This window comes from Amphiura filiformis, chromosome 15 (genome assembly GCF_039555335.1).
Source record: "Amphiura filiformis chromosome 15, Afil_fr2py, whole genome shotgun sequence".
Lineage (NCBI taxonomy): Eukaryota > Metazoa > Echinodermata > Ophiuroidea > Amphilepidida > Amphiuridae > Amphiura > Amphiura filiformis.
The window spans coordinates 46,407,757-46,434,637 of NC_092642.1; the positions used below are offsets into that span (position 1 = coordinate 46,407,757).

The 26,881-nt window shown below is 36.0% G+C and overlaps 1 protein-coding gene across 4 annotated transcripts in view; it reads left to right on the forward strand.

Annotated features, from left to right (window-relative positions):
- LOC140171728 (uncharacterized) overlaps positions 1-26,881 on the forward strand; it is a 243,489-nt gene that overhangs the window by 186,088 nt on the left and 30,520 nt on the right. For all 4 annotated transcript variants that reach the window (XM_072195039.1, XM_072195038.1, XM_072195040.1 and 1 more), the window contains 3 exons: positions 669-747; positions 10,522-10,625; positions 22,692-22,787. In XM_072195039.1, coding sequence (XP_072051140.1) covers positions 669-747; positions 10,522-10,625; positions 22,692-22,787 — 279 coding nt within the window. The remainder of the gene's footprint in view (positions 1-668; positions 748-10,521; positions 10,626-22,691; positions 22,788-26,881) is intronic.

Below are 26,881 nucleotides of genomic sequence, written 5' to 3' on the forward strand. Positions count from 1 at the left end.
TGATATAAAATTGGATTGATTGAGCCCATATTTATTGGTCGAGCTATGAGTTTTAAAATATTGGACGAGACGTAGTCGAGTCCAATATTTTAAAGTCTAATATTTTAAAACTCATAGCGAGACCAATAAATATTGGGTGTAAAGCATCCAATTTTATCATTATTATGTTTTGGATCCAATATTTTCACACACTTGGATTCATCAAAACATAATAATGTGTATAATTCCCCACTGATGCCCCCATGTTTAGTTACTGTCAACATGGTGTTGACAGTAACCAGCTTTTTCCTCCAGGATTATCCTACTTTATGATGGATAAAATCCAGAGTCCCCCCTCCTCAAATAAAAATGAAAAATAAAAGTGCCCCCCACAATCCAAAAAAAAAAGAGAAAATCAGGAAGGCAAAGAAAAATAAAAGAGGAAGGAGCCCATTTACCAACTAAAATGATGCAACCGAGCATTATTTTTGTCTTTGCCCCCACCAAAAACAGTTACACATTTTATTTTGCCCCCCCGACCCGACCAAGAAAGCTGGCTACTTCCCTGACCAGTGCCTTTTATTTTTATAGTGGTTTTTGTTCCATAAATAGCTGACTTTTTACCTTGTAGGCCAACTAATTTCTAACCGTGTTAATTGTTATCTCTCTGTGTCTATCTGTCTCTACAGGAAATCAGTCACGACAGTCGCAACAAACAGTTTCACAAACTCTTCCCTGAAGTGCCAGAAGATGAGGTGGTCGTTAATAGTAAGTAGACCACAGTAATTTGTCTGTCCTTGTGTAGTCTCTTTATAACTTAATCAGGTCGACGACCCCGTTGATAGCCTTCTATTATATGTCATTGGTGGTAACGATATTTCGATATTTCCCACCCGGTTAGTTGTGCATGTGGATGTGCCACAGACAAAAAATTACTAGCATTTTTCCAAGTACTTGTCAATGTAAAATTATGAAACATGAACTTCATCCATGGCATTGTCTTTTTTAAAGACATTTCTTGTTGACATATTTGAGGAAAGCACGGGATGTAATGGTATAGGGCCTACATGTGAAAAGTTCAGATCCAGAAACTGATAATACCTCAAAAATGTATCTGCAAGCATAATGTACCTCTAAACGAGGGTTTTATTTAGACGAAAGAGACGAAAGGCAGATACCCTCCACAAAACCATTACAATAGCTTGGTCTTATATTAGTAGGCTTACCTGTTTGTACAGCCACCTGTATCAGTAATATAGTAGCTCAAACTCCAAATAATGTTTTTGTGTAAGGTGCCTTTCGTCTCTTTCATCTAAAAAAAATCCTCGTTTTATAGAAGCATATGCTTATAGATAAAATTATATGTGATGATCAAGCTGAGTCGTATTGTATTGAGCGTCACTGCAATTTCCATAACTGTAAGTCCAACTGTGATAGAGTTTTCAGCAAAAGAAAGCTATGACAATGGGCCGTATATGTGAGCTCCAACAATACCCGGAACAAATATGAAATTTTGGAATTCTTAATTTCATGGTATTTGACTGTGGGACTAAGTGGACTTTCAAATCCTTGAAAGTACTTATTTAAAAGAGGTTTCTTGAATCTTTAAATAACAGTTGAACTATGAAAATCCCTGTTCAATGCTGTGTAAGGCAGGAAACTAATTGGTCCATTACTCAGAATAGCAATTTGGCAAAATATCAAGGTATCATTTACAAAATTATCCATATCTTGAAAAGTATTGATGCTATGTTTATAATTTTGGTATCATTTTAAAGCATATTGTCTATCTATTCAAATCATAAAATGTTAAAAATGCAACTTGTTCCTGGTTTTGTCAGAGTTGGTCACAGAACTTATTTCAGTGAACTTGTTGACACAAAAGATTGAGCCTCAGTTGCAGTTGTGGTGTATCACCATAGATGAAAGTATTCATTGGGCTATTCCATTTAAAGTCCACACTACTCCTGTGGAAGATTTTGGAAATATATGCCACACGGGGAGTATGAATTTCAAATGGAATGAGCAAATTAGGCAGCTCCATTTGAATTTCATACACCCTCTGAGAAAGATTCAACCTGAATCATCCCCTGAGGGAGGGTTAATTCCATTTGAAATTCATACTCCCTCTGTGGAAGTTATTTCCAAAATCTTCCACGGATACCGGGTAGTATGGATTTTAAATGGAATATCCCAATTTTCATCACATTCCCCATTTTAAGTTGGAGAATAAATTTGACTTTGGATAATTATAATATTTTCTTAGTTTGTCTTGCTTATGACAAAAAACGCGCATGTATAATATACACAATTTATGGTGAATAATCCAAAACTAATTCTCCGCTAACTAGGCATAGTGTTATTCCAAAGCAGAAAAACATATCGATCCCAGTTATTTTGTAAGACATCCAATCCACGTTTTGTTAATTGATCTGTTCAGCAGGTGTTCCGGCAAAGTTTATTTGTAGTATACGGCTTATTAGGAATATTCGTTCCTTGTACGGCTTCTTTGGGGATTCAATTCCAAGTAATCTGTGTTATCATGGTTATGACGCTTGCGGCAATTCGGAGAAAGTCCAATTCTCTCTTTGCTTACCCGGGATAACAAGGCAGTAGTCGGTTGTTTAAACAAAAAGGTCCCTAAGAAACACTTGTGTGTTTTCTGTAGTGAATATACATGTAGGCCATAATTTGGTGATGACTGTCACTTATTTGTTCTCATTTGCTTTTGTTTACACTAATATGAGATCAATTAATTCTGCTTTGTTCCTGACAGGAAAATATTCCTTAAGGGGGTACTACACCCCTAGCCAATTTTATGCTTATTTTTGCGTTTTTCTCAAAAATTATAGCGCATTGGTGACAAGTAAGATATGTATATTATAGTGGCAAGGACTACAAATACTGCACTGAAAATTCAGCAAGATGCTTGCAGATGATACAAACCTGTACCATATTTCACCTTGCTGCGAAGATTATACACAAAGACGATTAGGCAAAAAAACTGTTGTGATGCCCTTAAGGGGGTACTACACCCCTGGCCAATTTTGTGCCTATTTTTGCATTTTTCTCGGAATTTATAGCACATTGGTGACAAGTAAGATATGTATATTATAGGGCAAGGACTGCAACTACTGCACTGAAAATTCAGCAATTCAAGGCAAGTAGTTATTGATTTATTGATCAAATATTGGTTTTCCCTCGTTTTTGACTGTAACTCCACAACTGTTGTCTGTGCTGAAATAAAATTTCCAGTGCAGTAGTTGTAGTCCTTGCCCCTATAATATACCCGTACATATCTTACTTGTCACCAATGCTCTATAATTTTGAGAAAAATGCAAAAATAGGCACAAATTGGACAGGGTGTAGTACCCCTAAGCTACATATATACCATATATGATGATATGTTTACAAAAATCATGGTGATGGTCGCAAAGGGAATGTCAAGGGGGAAATTGACAAATTTAGCATAAAATTTCCAGGAAAAGTGGAAATTTTTGTAATTTGGGGGAGGGGGTTGCCTTAAAATATTTTTTGACATCACCTAATTGAATTGTACCTGGACGTACCATCATCTCAATGTGCCACAGGAGAGTCAGTTGATACACAAATTATCAGATATATGTTAGAATATGGAAACAATTTATGCGATTGACTCAGGTCATCCCATATATCATGATTGTGTATAAGGCCAAAAAGGAATTGTGTTGCCCTCAGTGACCAACCCTAAATACTGAATGTTGATTTTTACAGATATGTTCAAAATCTCAATCTTTTCCACTTAAAAATTAGTGTTTTATTTAAATACAAGTCTTAAATTGACTATCTAACAATTATCCAGTAGTTAAAATTGATATTATGTCCCCCCATGAAAGGAAGCATTATTTGATATTTTTGGATTTTTAAAAAAGCGTGGGTTTAAAATAAATTGACCGACTGACTGGCCAACCTGATTTTCCCCATTTAAGGGGGTACTACACCCCTACCCAATTTTGTGCCTATTTTTGCATTTTTCTCAAAATTTATAGAGCATTGATGACAATTAAGATATGTATATTATAGGGCAAGGACTACAACTACTGCACTGGAAATTTTATTTCAACACAGACAACAGTTGTGGAGTTACAGTCAAAAATGAGGGAAAACCAATATTTGATCAATAAATCAATAACTACTTGCCTTGAGTTGCTGAATTTTCAGTGCAGTAGTTGCAGTCCTTGCCCCTATAATATACATATCTTACTTGTCACCAATGTGCTATAAATTCCGAGAAAAATGCAAAAATAGGCACAAAATTGGCCAGGGGTGTAGTACCCCCTTAAGGGCATCACAACAGTTTTTTTGCCTAATCGTCTTTGTGTATAATCTTCGCAGCAAGGTGAAATATGGTACAGGTTTGTATCATCTGCAAGCATCTTACAGAGAGAATAATTGATTGTGAATGACCTTAGAGGTTGTATCTCAACTATTTAGAGACAAATTTGACAGCGAAGTCAAACAAATTTTAGTCGGAATGTAAAATATTTGTAGCAGTTAAGGGATCTAAAATGAGCATTTATTATGCGTTTGCAGTATTTTTGTGGGACATGAGAGCACCTCAGACCTATCGAATTGCATTCTGAATACTGAAGCATGTCTTTCTGATATCAAATAATTTTCATTTTTGAAAATCACAATATAATACAAATTTTATGACAAATTATAAAAATTTGATATTTTTCACATTTTTGATATATAACAGTCCTCGAAGTAAATTATATAAATCTAATGACATATTCTTAAAGTGTATGTAGCAGGGAGGAAAAGCCGACGGTCAATTGAAAATTTGACCTTTCATATTGAAGATATGGATTTTTTCCCAAAAAGACCTAATTTTTTTGGTGTTTTGGGAAAAAAATCCATATCTTCAATACGAAAAGGTCAAAATTTTCAACTGATCGTCGGCTTTTCATCCCACCTACATACACTTTAAGTATAAATCATCAGATATATAAAGTTTACTTCAAGTACTGTTAAATATCAAAAATATCAATTTTTAATGATTTGCCATAAAATGTGTATTAAATTGCGAATTTCAAAAATCAAAATTATTTGATATCAGAATGACATTCTTCGTATTCAGAATGCAATTCGATATGTCTGATGTGCTCTAATGTTTCACAATAAATACTGTCCAAACGTTCATACCCCAGCCCTTAATGCAGTAATATTTTGTGATTTTTGACTTCTTGTTTCATGATTTCTTGTTGTAGCAATGAAAAAAAATTCAGTCATATTTTATTTTTATTTCTTAATTTCTCTTTATCTAATGCCCTTTTTGCCTTTTGATCATGCTGTACAGTGTACATTAGACCAAATTTTTTTTGTTGTGTTGCCCTCAGCGACTGACCCTAAATCCTGTAAAATTTGGGTCGCACAGATAAGTTCAAAAAATTAATTCAAAACAGGGTGTATTTTGTGAAACAAGGGAAGAGGCTTTTGTTTCACATTATTAATGAATACGGGAGATGACTTTCCATTGATATTTCATGTTCAAATGTTCTTGTGTTGGATGGTTCTTCATTTGCCCAGCATTTGGCCCCCACACACAGATATTTTAAATTTATTTATTTATTTTATTTATTTATTATGCTTCATCACTGGCTCATATACAAATATATTATATATAAATATTGCAAATACTAATCAAGACAAGGTAAATAGAATAAAATGCCAGCGAAAAGAATGGGACAAACAGGTGCAAAATCACCTCTAGGACCATCCCACCTTTCGATTTTTGAAAACAACATCACAGCCCCATCCCAAATTAAATAAGCCTGCAATTTGAGCATTTGCAGTAAGAGCATGTTTTCAAAGAACAAAAATTTTGAGAAAAATGAGAATTCAAAAATTCAACCACCCCGGATTTGAAGGAAGCAAAGGAACCGGCTGTCCTTGTAGACAAAGGCAGCTGATTCCAAAGCTGCACAATGCGATTAAATGTGTTTGACCCTCCATGGCCCATGAGTAAATATAATTAATTGAGAAATCCTGTTATACAGTTACCTGCCCACCCAGGTGGGGTGGAGGGCACAACATTAATTGGTGGGTATGCTCCCCTGGAATTTCGAGGTAGTGGGTCTTTGGCGCTGACAGTGCACCGGTAAAACAGGGTCTTTCGGAGCTGAGAACGGTCAAAATCAAGGGTCTTTATTGGCTTTCTAGTTGAAAATTGCCTGAAAAAACCTGAAATTTGAAATCTATACCCCATGTGTGGGACTGGGAGATTAAGATGTCTTCCATAGGGGGTCTATGGATTTCAACTGGAATAGCCCAGTGGAGTGTCCTACACTAATTCCAATTTAAGGGGGTGATACCATAAGGGGGGAATACCCTCGATCCCTCATTTTTGCTAAAAAGATTGTGCCTCAATCAAGCATTGTTTTTGCTCATTTCATTGCCGTACCTTTTCAGGTTTTTGTTTTCACCAGCTATCCCTGCTAATGGTCTTGTATAAGAGAGAGCGGGTCACTATACTATAGTTGTGTTCACAATGTCGGACGTACGCCCGGCGGAACTTGATCGGCGCAAGTTGCTAGGAGTAGTGGTAATGTGAACGATGGTCAGTGTAAGTTCCGCCAGGCATACGTCTGACGATTTACTCCTAACAAAAGTCAGGAGTAGCAAGCTGGGTGTAACCTCCGCCAGGCGTAAGTTGCAATGTGAACGCTGCTACTCCTGGCACCCGGTTTAAGTTTGACCTTTTGTTGGTTGGAACTAAGACATTACATATTGCGTGGTTGAAAAAGGTCACAGAAACACCGGAAGTTGACTAGCCGATGTTTACGCCGACCAGAAGTGAATGCTTGGTGGAACTGGTCGGTGTAGTGCTAGGAGTAGGCTAGGTGTGTGAAAATATTTGCAGAATTTTTATCAACGTTAGTGTAAGTTTATGCCGGGGGTAACACAAAATGTGAACACGACTATTATATATGTTTGTCATAGTGCCCAAGCTCTAGCTACAGTGAGCTCCAGAGCCAACTATAATTGATTTAAAGGGCACATCACTACAATCACAACATTATATAGCCTGCAGTAGTTATAATAGCACTGCAGATTCAATAATAACCTTTAACGAATAACAGGAAAGTCATTATTGAAAATTAAGCAAAAACATAGGGTATAGTGCACTACTGCATTATGGCAATATATAAAAGGTAATAGCTAAGTGGTTATTATAAAATTTACTGCACACAAAAAGTATCTGACCACTTTTAAGTGTTCAGATACTTTTTGTCTTAAAAGACAAAGGCCATTTTGTAAAGCTAAATTTGCTGGTGAAGTGACATAATAAATTGGATTAACTACCATAGCAAATAGGTGAAAACCATTTTGAACATATCGCGCTGCACTACAAGCAGCTTGCACTCATCACCTGTGTATGTTTGCAATCATAGATTGAATACAATACTGGTCTTTTCAAAGATACTAATCTTACAGGTGCGAGTGATCAGCATGATATCGCTCAATGCAGAGGTAGCGTGTGAACCGTACTAGTGCAGCACGGTATAATCAAAAATTGTTTTCACCTATTGCTATGGTAGTTAATCTGATTATTACATCACTTGGCCAGCGAATAACAGAATAAAGTGGTCAATGGATGAAGAAATTTGTGATGTGATGTGATCAAGCAAAATCAGACGGAAGTTGGAAATATTAATTTTGAAATATTGCCAAACAAAAGGAAGTATTTTTATTGTTGGGTTGTCAGAATGTTCAAAGTCTTGTCATAAAATGTAATCACAATTAAGCATCAAAACCATCAAGGTCAAATCAAAGTTAACAGTTACTGATATTTGAATTGTCGTGAATTGGTTATGATCACCCTTGGGCAGCAAACATTCTTAAGCCCAATCCTGACGCCACTTCGCATCGCAATGCGATGCCGTGCGATGCTGCGATGCGATGAAATTAAAATGTACATTTTAGTTTCATCGTGCGATGTTGCGATGTTTTAAAAGCATGTGGGGTCTGCATCTCCTTTTAAGGTCATTCTACCGACCTTGATTTTCCAGCAGCTAATCGGCAGCGTGCACGGCTGCGATATTGCCGCGCGATTCGAAAAAGTTAGAAAAAAAATTCGAAATTTCCACCGCGTGATGAGAATTTTCACCGCTGAGCTCGTAAAAACCTGGCTCAGATTACAGTTTTTATAGCATCGCATCGCGCTGCGATGTGGAGTCAGGATCAGAGTCAGGTCTGAATATAGATTGTTGGATTGTTGTGAAACTCTGTGTGGATGTGATTTCCATTGATCACTTTGTTACAATTATGAATTAAACTTAGACCTATTTAGCATACATTTTTCAATTTAGCTTTCAACATGAACATTTCTTGAGAATTTCTTCCTGCCAGGTTAGTTGTGCATGTGCCACACACACAAAATTACTAGCATTCCAAGTACTTGTCAATGTAAAATTATGAAACATGAACTTCATCCACGGCATTATCATTATTAAAGACATTACTTGTTTAATTTATTTTTCTCTTAGTAAAAGGCAATAAATAGTACATCAACATAGCTTTAAGTAGACCAGAATTGCATAAGCCAAAGCTCTATGACACAACATTTAATCACAGACAGATTGATGTGAAAGATGGTCACCTCCCAATGGTTGTCATGGTAACCGATCATTAAATTCCGCAGAAATGTGCTATGTTGTGAATTGATTTTTGCCCTAATGTGTTTTTACTCTGGGGTTCTGCAAATAAGGCAGTGGTTAATTTTACCATGCAGATGTATAGTATTTTAAGGTTACAAATGTGCTTCAATTGTCTGTTCTCAAATACCATGTTTAGGTGATGTAAAAATACCCTGTTCTACGGGCAGATGGACCTTTCAAGTAGGGTCGGTCAGTCAGAACTTTTTTTGCAAATAACCTTAAATACACACATAAAAATCCTGAAATTTTCTGAATTTTGGTTGGCATTCATTTTGTATAGGATAATTACGTCGCTTGGATGACATACTGCATGGACCCTTAAATTTTATGATGCACTACTGAAGCTTAAATTATGTAAATGCTTTGCTGAGTTGCTCATATCATTGTCGATACAAAAAAAGGAACACATTTTAACACAGAAAACCCAAGAAATCTTCTGAATAGAGTATTCCAAAGTCATGAAAATAACCGGTTAGTATATATACAATAACAACACAATAACATTGATCTTGTGTTGGCAAGATATTTTGTGGACTCGAAATCAGTATTTGACAATTTTTGGACCCCTTAAAATTCTCATTTGACCCCTTATATTTGGGTTTTGCAGGGATTAAAGGGTCTAAAAAAAACCAATTGGACCCTTTAAATTTTTTGAGCTTGCGGCCATCAAAATTGTGGGGTGGCCAAAATGCAAATATATCCCCCAAATTTAAATAAAGATTTAAAGAAAAACATAACAAATTTCTCAAAAAGGGGGTAGCCATGGCCTCTCCGGCAATTCCGCTTGTTAGGGCCCTGATTTTAGGTGCTTTTTATTTGGAAGCCTTACAATACAGTTTCATTGCGTATATCGCGGTGAAACTCAATTTATCACCTGCAGAAAGAAAGTTTCAGGCCGGGTCAAAGGTCAGGTTTTTCCCGGGTAACTAGCTTTGGCCAATGGCGTGATTCGTTTTATTTCTGTCTGGGGATAATAATGGGCTACTATTTCAGATCACAGTCAAAAGCTGTGGTCAGCATGTTGGCATGAGGATTCTGGACAACACTAGCACTGTAGATAATAAAATGACCCAGATTCACATTGTGGATGGTCAGCAGATTATTGTTCCATTTGAAGATTATGAATGTTTTGAGTCATCCAGTAGTATAAAATAGACAAAATATGAATCAAATACTGGACTCACCAACGATTTTTTTTCAGTAACGTTGCGACCCGTTCACGGGTCTTCATCAGACTGCGAGATTACCATCATGTGACCAAACCATCAGTCAAGTCTCTGCGCGTCTGATGAAGACCCGTGAACGGGTCGCAACGCTTACTGAAAAATCGTGGTGAGTCCAGTATTTGATTCATATTTTTGTCTATTGTTCCATTTGCTTAGCCTGGTTTGGAAAAAAAATTAGGCCAGGAGAAAAAAAAAAAGGGTTTTGCTTGGCTCATATGTATATATTTATTTATTTATATTTCTTACTTAACCTGGGGTGACCAATCAATGCACTGGCATTGTCCTCCCTTGGTTACCAGGTTCAGTGGTGGCAACAGAAACAAGTTTTCAGGAAGGGCGTGGGGAAAGAGAATGGGGGGTGCAACAATCAACAAATTTTGCACATAATTGCCGCAAAAATGGGACATTTTCATAATTTTGTGTTTCTACTGAGGGAATCTGGGGGAAAGAGTCTGGCAGGGGGCATTTCTCCCATGACACACCTCCCGCATCCCCATGTCACCCATTTGTGTTTTTACTGGGGACATCTTGGGGAAAGATTCTGATGGGGGGTGGCATTTTCCCCATGCAAATTTACTTAAATTTAGTTATATTTTCTTTTTGTGTTTTTTCAGCTTATTCATGTGCCTTGTGTAGAGAGATACTTCTTCATGGGAGGATGTTTGTCTCACAGAACTGGATCTGTTTTCATTCCAATATTTTCACCTATGAGACTCAGGTAAGCTTAAATATCATACTAAATGGGCTATTTGAGTTGAAATCCATACACCCCCTATGGAAGACATGACCTTAATCTCTCGCACAGGGAGGATAAATTTCAAATGGAGTTGCCTCAACAGGTGACTCCATTGACCTTTTTGGTAAATCCCATAAGCCTCTGCGAGTACACCTGAGATGTCGTCATTTGACCTCACACCGATTTTCGCCGATGCACACATTGTTTAGCGAACATTGTTATTGCGCATTGCAAGAGGGCATGACGTCAAATGACGGCATCTCAGGTGTACTCGCAAAGGCTTATGGGATTTACCGAAAAGGTCAATTTGAAATCTATACCCCATGTGTGGGACTGGGAGATTAAGATGTCTTCCATAGGGGGTCTATGGATTTCAACTGGAATAGCCCGGTGGAGTGTCCTACACTAATTCCACAGAAGAATGGCACTCTCGTGCCTGTGGTGAGCGTACATGTTAACAGAGAAATGGGATTCTGTTTGGCTGATTCAAGCATAACAGCAGACCGGTTAAATTGGCAGATTATGCGTCAAAGCTTCATTCGGCGAAGAGCGGCATTCTTGAAGGGAACACAAAGCCATGGGCATATGATGCTCATTAGCAGAGCATATGTCGATCAGAGCAATAGAGAAACGATCATGTTGCTTACATTATTAGGGTTAACTATATAATGCCATGTCAACATGAATGGAGTAATTCCCTATTAAAAACAACAACAACAACCAAAAAACTCCCCATCATCAAATATTAGGCAAATACTGTTGTTTTTTTTCTTCCTCAAAATCACTTTGGCTCCCACTTCCTACCTCCGGGACAAAAAATATGTTGCCGTCACTGAATGAAGAAGACACTTGCCATATAGAAAGAGGCAGCAAACTCTATACCATCAGGTCAAGTGTAAACCCAGATAAGATATCTTACCATTCCCAGAATCCTTTGCAACATAATGCATCACCTCGTTACAGCAAATGATACTCTTATTACTTTGTTCAGGTTGCCTATATGTTTTCATGTTGAGAATAGAGTAATAGACTATATGTGGATCAATAGTCAAGAAATAATTTTTGCAAGATCTGGATATGCTCTATTGTACTGAGGTACTTTTTGTCACTATGTTGCACTAGATAGCAAATTAGTACAGAAATTTAAAATTAAAATGGAAGAAATGCATTATGGGATAGGATGTCTTCTCCAGTGTAAATCAATCCATTTTCATACCTAAGTTGTTCTCACCAGACAATATCCAATAACAGTTAAAGCAAAAGCAAATTGGGTTTAAGAAAAGACAGAATAACTCAGGTAATTTAGGTCACAATAAAGGCCAAACTCTCAAATGAACAGTGGAAAGATTTTACAAAATGATGTGCCGACAGCCAGGCCCATAGCTAGGTGCGTGGGAGTTTGACGAATCAACTCAAAATCACAAAATTTCTACTTTTTTTGTAAATGAATTAAGTGTTAAAATGTGTCAAAAGGGTCCTGATGTGGAAGGAAAATTTACAAAAGGCCCATGTCTTGAAAGTGAAAAGATTCAAAAAGACCCAAAAATGCATAATACCTCTCTAAGAAATGCCCCTCCTCTAATAAATACCTCTGCGGTCTTTTTGAAAAATCAAATTAAATAAACACCCTCCTTACTCCCTCTTAAACAATTTCCATACAATCTTGTGTAAGTAAGCTAGAAATACCTCGGTCCACACATGATGGTAATGGCATTGGTATACTGCGCCAAAAGGTCCAGTTTTAAAAGTGACAAATTAAACTGGCCTATTCAAGGCGAAAAGATTCCAACAAGTGCAACAAAGAGACAACACATTTTGTTCAGTCAAGCAGTAAGTTTTTATTTTAGTTTTTTTCTTCTCTGTACTTTTCACAACTTTTATATTATTTTTCAGTTCTTTTGTTTCAGTTTTCATTTATTTCTTTTGTTTTAAATTTAAATAAAAAGGCACGCATAAATTAGCCATCCACCACTCTCAAACTAGAAGGCCATGAATTTTTGAATAGGCCAAAGCTTCAACATAAAAAGTGGTAAGGTTTGAGATATTTTCTCAAAATATCAAGAGCTATCTTAAGAACCACTGAACCAACACTAGACTTGTTTTTACGCATTTTAAGGTTGGTCTGAACCCTGGAATTATGGAAACTTTCGGACCTCATAACTGCTAAATTGTTGGTCTAAAGTATATAAAAGTATACATATTTAGAATGGCAAAGACTTGATAAGTTCATCTGTGAGGTCAAATTTGGGCCAAAATGCTCATTTTGGCCCCAAATCTAAAAATGGTTTTTGGCCCACTTTTTTTTTGCAACGTAAAAAAATAAATTCTTGGGCCAATTTTTTTTTATTAATTTTAAAAACTAGACAAAAATATCTAGGGACCTTTTTTTTTTTTTTTGAATTTCACCAACTTCACCAAAAATGGTCAAAAAATGCTGAATTTTCAAAAAATCATAAAAAGCCAGCTTTTCTACCCAAATTTCAAATATTTTTGGTGAAGTTGGTCAAAATTCAAAAAATAAAAAAACAGTCCCTAGATATTTTTGTCTAGTTTTTAAAAATTAATATAAAAAAAAAATTGGCCCATGAATTTTTTTTTTTTACGTTGCACTAAAAAAAAAGTGGGCCAAAAACCGTCAAAAAGACCTAAATGAGCATTTTGGCCCAAATTTGACCTCACATATGAACTTATGAAGTCTTTGCCATTCTAAATATGTATACTTTTATATACTTTACACCAACAATTTAGCAGTTGTGAGGCCCGATAGTTTCCATAATTCCAGGGTTCAGACCAACCTTAATTCATTTTTTCATGCTGCTTCCAAAGATGGTCATGAAAATGTACATTTCTGAAATATTTGAATTTTTAATTTAAAACAAAATTTGAAACTTGTCATCTGCAGTTGACACCTGCATGGAGAGAGTTAATGTCAAGTTGCTCTGATAAGCATAGTGTTATTGTTTTTGTTTTTTCTATCGGTAAAATGAAGCCATATGGTTCTAGTTAGCCGTAATGGTTCGTAGAAATACAATCTTGTCCTCTCTAAACTCGAGAGGTTCTTGAAAAAAAAATAGCTTGAGGTTAGTTAGGAAATAAATAAAGAGTGAGTAAGAAGAATGATAAAAGTCCAAGGAATGGGATATACGTCGTAGGACTTCATATACAGCTCAGATGTATGCTGGAGGGGTAGGTAGGGGTGTGCCACTGAGAAATAGAAAGTGGTCCCATCAATATGTCATTTGTATAACAGCGCTAAGAGGCTTTCTTGCATACTAGCGCTTTATAAATGTCTTTATTATTATTATTATTATTTTGTCAAGAAATTTGGACCCATTAATATACATAAAAGTTAAAATTGTCAGCCAAACTTAATAACTGTTCCCAAAATTTTTGGACATTTCTTGCAAATTTGGGCTATAGTGAGGCAAAATTTCAAAATCACAGCACAAGGGCGAGGTCAATTTGTAAAACATATCTTTTTTGTCAAAAATTTGTGAAATTTTTGGAAAATTTGGGCTACAGAGAGGCAAAATTTGGCTATTTTCCCCAAAATTGAGGAAAAAATGACCTATCCATATACCAAAATTGGCCTAGAAAAAGGGGTCATTGATATACCAAAAGGGCTAAAAATGCAACCCTTGTTTGAGGCACGTCCCACCGACCCAGCTTCCAGGGAATGATGTTATCTAATCTAAGCACACCCCTGCAGCTGGACACTATACTTACTAGACTTCTATGAGTGAAATCACTCTGAATAGTGCTTTAAATCCCCCTTTTTAAATGTTTGTAATATGTGTGCTTCCTCTATACATACATCGAAAATTCATAGTATAATATTTTTGTAACATTTTGCATGCTTTACATGAAATTGTACTGAAGATGTTGTACATGATTATAAGACTGACACATTGTTTTTCAAGGGTAATACAGATGCGAGATAAATTTATTCATGCTAGTTTAAGGGATCTGGAATGAGAGTTTTGAGCATTTCGACAGTATTTTTTGTGGGACATGAGAGCACATCAGACATATCGAATTGCGTTCTGAATACGAAGAATGTCTTTCTGATATCTAATAATTTTCATTTTTTGAAATTAACGATATAATAGAAATTTTATGACAAATTATTAAAATATGATATTTTTCACATTTTTGATATATAACAGTCCTCGAAGTAAATTTTATAAATCTACTGATATATTCTTAAAGTGTATGTAGCTGGGAGGAAAGCCGACGATCAATTGAAAATTTTGACCTTTCATATTGAAGATATGGATTTTTTTCCCAAAAAGACCTAATTTTTTTTTGGTGTTTTGGGGAAAAAATCCATATCTTTAATACGAAAGGTCAAATTTTCATCCCACCTACATACACTTTAAGTATAAATCATCAGATTTATAAAGTTTACTTCAAGTACTGTTTAATATCAAAAATATAAATTTTTAATCATTTGCCATAAAATGTGTATTACATTGCAATTTCAAAAAATCAAAATTATTTGATATCAGAAGGACATTCTTCGTATTCAGAATGCAATTCGATATGTCTGATGTGCTCTAATGTCCCACAATAAATACTGTCGAAACATTCATACCCCATCCCTTAAAGTGTTTAAAATGTGTGAAAATAAATGTACCAGATACCTTCCTGCTTAAATTGACAGTATGTTTTAAATGGATTCTTGTAGGGAAGACAATAATGACTTCCAGATATGTGGGATTGATCATGTGGAAAACATTGTTTTCTGTATAGTCTGTGGGTAATGTGCTGTAATGGAAAGAAATGAGGTCAAACAGGAATTGGATGTAACAATATTGAATTAAATTTGGTGATTTGGCTGGAATTTTTTTCAGGTGAATGTCAAAAACATTGAAATTGGCCCTTTTTTTGAAGGAAAAATTATTTAGAGGTCCCTTTTTTAGCCAGCTGCACTCCCAAATAAAATCTGGCTGCGGGCTTGTAGAGGAGGGAGGGAGATATTAGAGGGGAAAGCTCAGACCTCTTATATTTGATATTGCGGTTGAATTAGTTGTTGTTCATATAAAGCTTTAGTGCTTGGAATTCTAAATTGACAAATTGTGTTTTTGAAATTACTCACTTGGAAAGTGACAATTCAAGGTTTCAGAATGATTTCAAATATTTAGTAGAATTAAGAAAATGTTCATTTTGAATAGAGAACTCTCTTGAAATAGGTTCTATACTGTGTCTCATCTCAAGTTGAGATAAAGCCATGTTGGATTTCATAGTGGCAGATATGAGTCACATGCAATAACCGAATCCCATGAGGCGTATGCACACACATAGAAGGGCGATTTGGCCAAAGTATTCTGATTTGGCCATACGCTGGCGATGCACTGTGTTTACAAACACATGTGATAAGAATCTGGCACTGCAAAATCTAACATGGTGTTACTCTCAACTTGAGATGAGACAGATATATGAAGTCAAGCAAATAAAGACATAAGAAGAGTATACAGGGAATACATACTTTGGGGTATTCAAATTGAAATCCATACACCCCTTATAGAAAACATGACCTTATTCACATAGGAAGTGTAGATTTCAAATGGAGTCACCCATTCAGGTAACCCCATTTGAAATTCACACTCCCTGAAGTTTAAGGTCATATCTTACAGGGGTGTATGGATTTCAACTGGAATAAGCCCATTTGTGCATTATTGAACATTTTCCACATCAGTTACTGCATCACAACATTAAGGACATCAGGTTGCTATGGTAACCATTTTGTAGACCCAGTTTTTGTTGATAGTCAACTAGCTCACTCTCTAGTATTAATCACAAAGAAATCAAATTGAATGCTCTTAATTGGAAAAGTAAGAAAAATGTTTAATGGATTTCATGTGAGCTGATTGAAAAAAAATGTATGTCAGGCCAAAAGTAGCTAGTGTATTATAAGTTAAGTAGTAGCATAGTTAATTAATTGCTATATCTGCCCGATGTATGTTTATTTATGGCATGTAGAAAAAATGAATAAGACTAGTTTGCATCTGACGTCACTGTCAGTCAAACTTGCCACGACCCTTGATTGGTTAGTAGTGTATAAAAGGAGGGTTGATTCTGGTGCCGATTGGAGAGGGGGATTCACAGCAAAATAAAAACACAAGTTTGCATCTAACGTCGCTGTCAATCAAACTCCCCACGACCTTTGATTGGTTAGTAACATGTAAAAGGAAGGTTGATTTGGTGCCGATCAAAAAAAGGAATCGCAGAATATGGCAAAAAAATAATGGTATTTTTACAAGGCAAAAGCAACTTTTCTAGGCATTGTTGACATTTTGGGGGGCGGGGGAGGTGGTATGCTGCCCAAAATCCAAAAAGGTCCACTTTTTGCTATTTTTTCATAAAAGGTTCAAAAAGTGATTGACAAAAAGCCCACTTTTTGGTGGAAGCTTTTCAAAAAGTCCCAAAAAATTGACAAAAGGCCCAGTTTTTGGTGGCAAGGCATTCTAAAGTCCAAAGGGCAATTTTAAGGAGGTTCATAAATTATAGGTTTACTTTTTACAACAAATCTGCACCAGCGCACTTTCTTTTTGGAAGTCCTGTGCCCCCCCCCCCACCCCCCACCTGCAAAAAAAAAAAAATCTGCATGCAATTAAATAAATCCATAGGAGATATTGTAGTTTATCTGTGATGCAGATATTTTTAATGCTCTTGAATTGGTTTCAAGTTTTCAAAAATATTTTTGAATGTTTTATCATTAAAAACATTTTATACCCTTTATATAACCTGACATTTAACCTTTTTCTGGAAAACAATTAAAGTTTGCTGGGTCTTTAAAGCCATAATGTACAATTTCTGTCAAATTTAATTTTGATATTCTTTACCCTAAATAGTGAAATAATAATAGTAATAACTGTCAGGAAGGGGTTCTCTCCATTGTAACCTGAAATAACAAGGTAAAGTGAAAGAAACTCCATTGGCTATTTTTCGCTGTTTTAATGTGCAGTTCTATGTGGAACTATGATGTTGTAATACAACTTTATGTTGAACTTTCTCCGTTGTCTACACACACAACAACTTTCACAAATTTCATTTACAAGGTGTACATTGGGACATGTGTAAACATTACAAATATAGCAACAACAACAAAAATCAGGTTAAAAAAATTATAGAAAAAAATAAATCAGGTTTGGAAAAACAATTTTATAGTATTAAAAGATTATACATTATTCCAGATGATATCCACATACTTCCACACAGGGAGTGTGAATTTCCAATGGAGCTACCTAAATGAGTGACTCCTTTTTAAATCTACACCCCTATGGGAAATATGGTCATGTCTTCCATAGGGGGTGTACGGATTGGATTTCAACTGGAATAGCCCAATTAGACAAAAATACATTCTTACATCAGTTTGTTCATTTCATTACTAATAGATGTATGATTGGAAGTGTGATTTGAAGATCAAAATGCCAGTATCCCAAGTGTATGTCTACATGACTTCCAGATTTAATATGCTGTTGGTTAAGCCTATTATGTGGTGTGATCAAGCAAAATCAGTCTGAAGTCGGACATATTAAAACATTTTCAATTTCTTATATGATTGTAAACAGCATTTGCAAAGCTACATTTTGCAGAAAACCCCATTGAATTTGGACAACCAGTTCAAAAGATATGAGCAGTAAAAGAGTTTTCCAAAAAGATATGCGAAAGGAAATACTTCCTTTGTTTTGCTGCATCTCAAAATCAATATATATTATTTTTCTTGATCACATCATGCACATGTAATATTCTGTTTAATAAAACAAGACAATTCTTTTAGAAGGGCAATTTGCTGCTTGCATGGTAGTGATGAAGCAAACTAATGATTTGAGAGTTACAATAATCAACTTGAAATCAAACCCTGTCATCAACATGATCAAGACCGTGCAATTACTGCACATAAATTTGGGTTTAAGTTCTGGGCTATTCCAGTTGAAATTCATACACCCCTATGGAAGACATGACCTTAATCTGCCACACAGGGAGTGTGGATTCCAAATGGGGTTACCTGAATAGGTGAATCCATTTGATGATATACACCCCCTGTGTGGGAGATTCAGGTCATGTCTTCCATAGGGGGTGTATGAATTTCAACTGGAATAGCCCAATTGGGGACTCTGCTTGTTGGCAATAAAGCTGTAAGGGATGGATTCAAAACCCACCCACTGGTCTACTGCTGCCACCTGGCAGAACCAGCAATTGGGACTAGCTACTGGCAGTTGACTGGCAATTGGGTCCTTTTTGCAGACAATAACAGTAAAGATCTCAAAAGAATCCAAATTTGACATTTTTTGTGAAAGTTTGGTAATATCGGTCATAAAATTTGATGCTGGCCTTTAGGCCTAATAAGTATTAAAGTCAAAGGGAAGATTAATTTTCCTGGCTAAAAAGCTACATCATATCAAAGACGTGTTTATCTCGTCAACCTTTCGCCATCTTGTGGGTACAAATGATCTGCGTGTTCATGCGTCGGACACTACGCGCAGGGCGCAGCTTGCCACGCAGCTGTTATAACGCATCAACGCGGTGATTTTGCTGTTCACGCATGAAGATCGAACGACCATCACAGCATGTACCCACAAGATGGCGGCATATGACGTCACATTGACGGCCTCTATTAAGCTTTTGCCTGGTGACATTGTTTGCTGTAAATTTTCCGGATGCTGTAAGATCAAATGCCAGTTGGTGAAAGGTGATTGTAATACTCACTACTCTCATGTGATTGTCTATCTCTTAAATTACAAATGAAGTTATAATAATGTTTATATACTGCGCCAATAAAGTATCCTTACAGTTGGAAAAATAATCACAATTTCCAAACTGAACAATATTGGAGTCAATTTGTTTTTTTAATAGATGAACTGTCTAATCCTGCACATTATGATACCACATTGAATCCAATGTGACTTCAAGAAGTAAAGTTACAAGCATTTGATTAGACGAAGGTCCAGTTTCAAAAGTGACAAACTGGCCTATTCAAAACTCCACAGACCACAAATCTGGTTTGAGAGTGGTGAATGGCTAACTTATGCGTTTGGCTTTAATTTAAAACAAAAGGAACAAAAGAAAACTGAAACAAAAGAACTGACAAATAAAGTGAAAGTTATGAAAAGTACGTAGAAGTAAAAACTGAGATAAAAAAAACTGCTTTAAATAACGCTTCATTGAAGAAACTGTGTTGTCTCTTTGTTGCGCTTGTCGGAATCATTTTGCGCCTTGTATAGGCCAGTTTGTCACTTTTAAAACTGGACCTTCATCTATTCAATTGCTTGTAACTTTACTTCTTGAGGTCACATTGGATTCAATGTGGTGTCATAATGGGCAGGATTAGATTGTGAAATTGTGATTATTTTTCCAAGTGTAAGGATACTCTATTGGCGCAGTATATAAAGGAAAGGTTACTTGTCACTTAGGTTGATTACAAAGCTTTATTATTTATACAAATATTGACTGTTCATGAGGGAAATGGTGCAAGCTATTTCCCTGATGTGAACTGTGTGCCTACTTGATCTTTCTGCTGCCTTTGATACCATTGACCATGACATTTTATTTTCTCGTTTAGAGCATGGCTTTGGTATCAAAGGCACAGTCCTACAGTGGTTCAAGTCTTACATAAGTGGTCGTCAGTTTAGAGTATCTGTTGGAGGGGTGATGTCTGATAGGCATGTTCTTGAGTGTGGCGTACCTCAAGGCTCTATTATTGGGCCAAGAGTGTTTACAAAATATTCTCAGTATATTGCTAACATAATCCGTCGTCATGGTTTACATTTTCACATATATGCCGATGATGTTCAAATCTATATGTTTTTCAATCCCAAGATTCCTGGTGATTCAGCATGTGCCATCTTCAAGCTATCCATGTGTGTCGAGGAAGTTCGTGATTGGATGCTTTGTAATATGCTCAAGTTAAATGACTCCAAAACTGAGTTTTTCATTGCTGCCCCTCCACACAATATGCCCAGTCTCTCCAACATCAATATAAAGATTGGTGATGCTGAAGTAATTCCATCTGCTACCATCAGGAATCTGGGAGTTGTTTTTGATGCTACGATGAACATGTCTAACCATATAACATCTATTTGTAAAACAGTTAACTTTCTCTTGTGGAACTTGTCCAGAATTCGTAGGTTTGTCACCGAAGATGCATCCAGTAATGCCATGCGGGCACTAGTGTTATCCAAGATTGATTATGCCAACGCCCTTCTGTCTGGATGTAGAAGCAAAGACGTTGCTCGCTTACAAAGACTACAAAACCGTGCTGCCCGCATTATCTTCCAAGTTCCACGCCGTCACTCATCTTCACCTCTTTTAAATTTGTTACACTGGCTTCCAATAGACAAGAGAATTTGCTTCAAAGTGCTACTTTACATTTACAAGACATTGAACGATCTGGCACCACCCTACCTCTCTGATTGTCTGACCATCCGTGTTCCAACTAGGGAAGGTCTTCGTTCAAATCAAGATCTTACGCGCCGTATAATTCCTAAGACAAACAGACTGATAGGCGATGGATCGTTCAGTGTCTTTGGACCCAGAATCTGGAACAATCTTCCTTCATCCATTAGGTCATCTCCCACAGTTACTACTTTCAAACGTAGCCTGAAAACCCATCTTTTTAACCATTGCTAATTTTATGTTGTTTCTTTTGCATATTTTTGTTTACTTGTAGTCTTTATTAGTAGGGTAAGTTTTTCTGTAAAGTGCAATGATCATTCTTTGAAATTGCGCTATATAAATGCCGTTGTATGTATGTATGTATGTACTATGTTTATCCCAAGACCTATAGAGGCCGTCAGCCTTTTCAGCGGGATCTGCCATCTTGTGGGTACTGCCGTTCTGCATGTCGGTAGACATTACGCCCCGATTACGCGGAAGTCGCAGCACGTGACGCACCTGTGTGATCTTAGCAACAAGGCACTCTGTACCCACAAGATGGCGGCGTTGACGTCACAATGACTACCTCTATTGTAGGCTTACAGTTTCCTGACATAGGGAAACATCTAAAAAGTACTCCTACGCCTCGTCAGGCTCTGTTCTCTAAAATGTGTTGGTTTCATTGTTTATGAGTACACCACAGTTTACGTTGGTCATTACACATACGTCCCCTTTTGGAATACTCTGATGCCATTTTGCATTCATTGCCACTGTCAAGCAATCCAGTACACTTGAACATGTCCAAAAAAGGTGCAGGCAGAATCATTTTGGGTCCTGATTATATTTCTTTTGGTAACACAGTTAGTGTTTGTAATCTAGACTCTCTCCCTGCCAGAAGGATAACACTCGCATAAGTCCACGAATTTGCTTGCTAAATCAGAGCGTACCAACATGTTGCTTCCTCCTAGTAGAAGTGAAGTCCATGGAAGACAGCTGAGAAATGCAGCCCATATCTTTAAATTGACTTTATGTGTACAATCAGATTTGCCAAAAGCCCATTCTCCTGCATGTGCATATCAACTCCGTGTGACTCCTCAAGGAGTGTTGGGCAGTATCAACATCAAGATCAAGAATCAACTGGTGACTGAGGAGACAGACCCGGGGGACACTCGCATACCAAAGTGGTATGCATGCTCGTCCCAGCACCTCAAAAATGGCCCCTAAATGGCGTAATCAGTGTGGAAAAATTTCACCCCTTATTGGCATAAGGCTCTGTAAATTTTGCCCCTAAAATATGGCGTAATTCGGCATAAGAAACTAAAATGGACCCCTAAATGGCGTAAATTCTAAAACAAACCCACTGAAGTTGAAAAAATATACCCTAAACGTCAAAACTTTATCTGAAAAGCACCCTTTTTTCTAAAAACGTTGACGCCACCACAAGGCCGTTTTTGGGGATGAGCATGCGTACCACTTTGGTATGCGAGTGACCCCCCCCCCCCTCCCGGGGAGACAGACTAATGCTAGATGTGTAATATAGTGATTGCTGATGAAAATTACAACTTGTATTAATAATGACACATATTTGTTAATGAATTTATACCAGCTAGGTCGTATTGCCCGATCATAATTGTAATTATTTCCTTTTTTCTTTTCTTTGTGCATATACAGGTAGTGATCCGTGTGAGCAGTATTGTAGCTATTACCAAAGAAAGAACAGCTATTGTTGTACCAAATGCTATTGGCATAGTAACACAAGATGAGAAGGTAGGTGGGGCATTGGGCCTAATGGGCTATTCGCTGTAGAAGTGATGTAATTTGGATTAACTACCATTGCAATTGATGAATACAATTTTGACTGTATCGCCCGGCACTACAAGTAGGTTACACTCATCACCTGTGTATGTCTGCAATCATAGATTGAATACAATTGCATTCTTTTCAAAGATCCTAATCTTACAGGTGCAAGTGATCAACAAGATATGGTTCAATGCATAGTTACCACATAAACATTGTAGTGCAGGGCGATTAGTCAAAATTTTATTCATCTATTGCTATGGTAGTTAATCCAATTATTACATCACTTCTACAGTGAATTCCAGTTGAAATCCATAACCTTACTCCTCCGTACAGAGAGTGTAGATTTCAAATGGCATTATCCATTCAGGTAACCCCATTTGAAATTCAAACTCCCTGTGTTTTGAATTTGAATTATATGTTTTAGCCATTATTTCATATTTATGCATACTTTGACCTTTACAGAGCCCATAGAAGATGTAATGATCAGGTATTCTAACTATCGCAATACTAAAGCCACGATTTATCCGTGTTACAAAATTTAAAATCTGTGTTACAAATTGTCTGATTTCCGTGATTTTCCGTTTTCCACCATAAAGCACTGAAAAGTGAAAACAAACATGTTTTAAAAGTGTTTTTGTCTTACATGTCACCTTTTTACTGTAGTCTCCCCTCAACATCGCCAATAATATTGAACATCATCAATGGTTGATTACTTCTAAATAATCACTTTTCTTTGTTTTATTTTGCAAATCAACACAAAATTTAGACATTTTACAGTTTTTCACTATTTTGTGGCACTTTCAAATTTCTGTGAGCGTGTTTTAATTCCGTGAATTTTTCAGTTTTTCCGTATCACGGAGAAATCGTGGCTTTACACAATACTCAGAGATGCCAGATTCCCATCAATTGTAGGGTTTCCTACCTTTTGTTACTCCAAATTTCCCGGCACTTTTAATTTATTTTCAGCCTGTTTTGAGGCTTTAGCTAATTAGAGCCCAAATTTGTGTGCTTTTTCAGGCCTTTCCTTCAGAGTCACTTCAGACCACTGGCATCCCTGGATACAGTTTCATCAGTGTCCAAAAGTAGTTTTATTATTATTTGATTTTATAGAATATATTTATCAACTCATACATTTTTATGCCTTTTCAAGATTTTAAAGGTTGGATACAAACCCAATTTGAAATGAAAAAAGGCTTGAAAATTTTTATAAATGAAAGTTTGTGTTTGATCCCCATTTATAAAATGGGACCCAACTCAGTTGTTTAAACTTTGATATGAATACGAACATGATGATCACAATTTTAAAGCAACAAAATGCCTATAAATTTGTTGGTGTCAGGTGGTTTAGTGAGAAATAATGTTAAACTAGTAATAGTCTGACTCTAGCTAGTTCTTGCACTTCTTCATGTCAGTAAATTAAGTTCATCTGCATCACACAAGCATACATACTAAGATAATGATAAAGAATTTAATAATAAATGTGCCTTTCGTGACATTCATTTTGGAATGTAGTTAGCATCATATGAAATAGTGAAGTTGACATTAATTCTCAACACGCGGGTCGACTGCATACGACATACAAGTTGTAAAATAACAAAAAATTAAATTCGAAAATTTTGAAATTGTAAATTTTCATGACCATATAATTAGCATGAAATATGCATTAAAATGAGTACAAACAAGCCTGGTATTGGTTCACTGGTTCTTAAGATAGCTCTTGATATTTTGAGAAAATAGCTCAAAACTTGGGACTTTTTATATTGATGCGTATTATGGCCAGCATGTTGACACTAATAGAGAGTAATGTGAAATCTCATCCCGGCGTGCAGGTTATTTGTGCAAACTATAAACCAGACTGTATCACCTATCTGTATTATGTATGAGAAGAAGCACATGGGGCAATTCTAGTTGAAATCTATATACCCCCTATTGAAGACAGTACCTTTATCTTCCACATAGGGAGTATGAATTTCAAATGGGGTTACTTGAATGGGTACTCCATTTGAAATCTACACCACCTGTGTGGGAGACTAAGGTGAGGTCTTCTATAGGCATGTATGGATTTCAAATGGGATGTCAGGACAAAAACTGCCTTGTGCTTTTTGCACTAATAAAGAAATAATGCTTTATAGGAACAGCCCATTAGTCCGAAGGGTTGTTAGTCCGTAAAAGGTTAGGGTTTAAGTCATTTTACATTAGGCAAAAAAAAAAGTTGTTTGTTTGTCCTCCACCGCCAGCTCCTCAGATTAAGGCCTGACCAATTTTTTTTTTTCAATTTTTTTTTTTATAAAAATAAGTAAAATTCAATTTTTTTTTCAGATTTGGTGTATCTGTATCTCGGGACCTAGCTGGAGCTAAATACTAAGATCTTTCATGGTTGAAAGTAAAAAAAGCCCCCAAAAACATTTTGTGTCTTCAATATGCAAAGTTATAACTTGTGTTCATGTCATAGTCTATTATTTTTAGTGACTTCAAAATACATTGGATTTGAAATCATTACAAGACTATGACATGAACACAAATTATAAATTTATCTGCATATTAAAGAAACAAAATGTTGGGTTTTTTTAAGTCACCATGAATGATTGTAGCATTTAGCTCTAACTAGGTCCAGGAATACACCAAATCCAAAAAAAAATAAATAAAAAAAATAAAAATCCGCCCGCCCGCACGTCCTCTTTCAAAGCTGTGGAGGACAAACAAACAATATTTTTTTGGCCTTAGGGTTAGTTTAGCACTAGGGGTTAGTATTTGGATTATTATTAGGGATAGGGTAAAGTTGGAGTTGGGGTTAGTGTTAGGATTAGAGTTATGGTTAGGTTTTGGGTTAGGGCTATGTTTAGGGTTATGATTAGGGCTTATGTTATAGGTTAGAGTTAGGGCAAAGTTTAGGGTAAGGGTTAAGAGTTTATAAGTTTACTTAAGGGATGGGGTATGAACGTTTGGACAGTATTTATTGTGGGACATTAGAGCACCACAGAAATATCGAATTGCATTCTGAATACGAAGAATGTCCTTCTGATATTAAATAATTTAGATTTTTTGAAATTCGCAATGTAATACACATTTTATGGCAAATGATTAAAAATTGATATTTTTGATATTTAACAGTACTCGAAGTAAACTTTATAAATCTGATGATTTATACTTAAGATGTATGTAGGTGGGATGAAAAGCCGACGATCAATTGAAAATTGTGCCCTTTCGTATTGAAGATATGGATTTTTTCCCAAAACACCAAAAAAAAATTAGGTGTTTTTGGGAAAAAAATCCATATCTTCAATATGAAAGGTCAAAATTTTCAATTGATCATCGGCTTTTCCTCCCAGCTACATACACTTTAAGAATATATCATTAGATTTATGAAATTTACTTGAGGACTGTTATATATCAAAAATGTGAAAAATATCAAATTTTAATAATTTGTCATAAAATTTGTATTATATCGTGAATTTCAAAAATGAAAATTATTTGATATCAGAAAGACATACCAGATTCAAAATGCAATTCGATATGTCTGATGTGCTCTCATGTCTCATAAAAAATACTGTTGAAGCGCTCAAAACGCTCATTCCAGATCCCTTAATAACTGAGGTTTTCCGATTAATGACCCTTGAAACATCGACCTGTAACCACGTTTATACACTGAGTAATAGTTGTAATCAAATTTGACTGTATCATCATCGTTCCTGTTAACATTAACATTAACAGTGTTAAACATGTTCAGGGGCTTCATAAGAGGTTTTTCCTGCCCAACAATTATTATTTATTGACTTTAAAAGTAATACTTTTGCGTATGTAATTTTTTGTGCTTTGCCGACTTTGAGCTGTTTCATATGTTTTTAAATTCACAATTTTGACATGTTAGGAGATACAAAACAGATTGACTAACAAATACTTGATAAAAGTATTTGAGATCAAATTTTTAAAAACATCTTATTCAGTCATTTTTCGTATTAATGTAGAAATTAACGGAGAAAATAATCTGTCGCAATAAGACCTGTGCAAATTATATAAACATTATAAAAACCTATCATAATTTCCTCTTCTTCATCATCTTC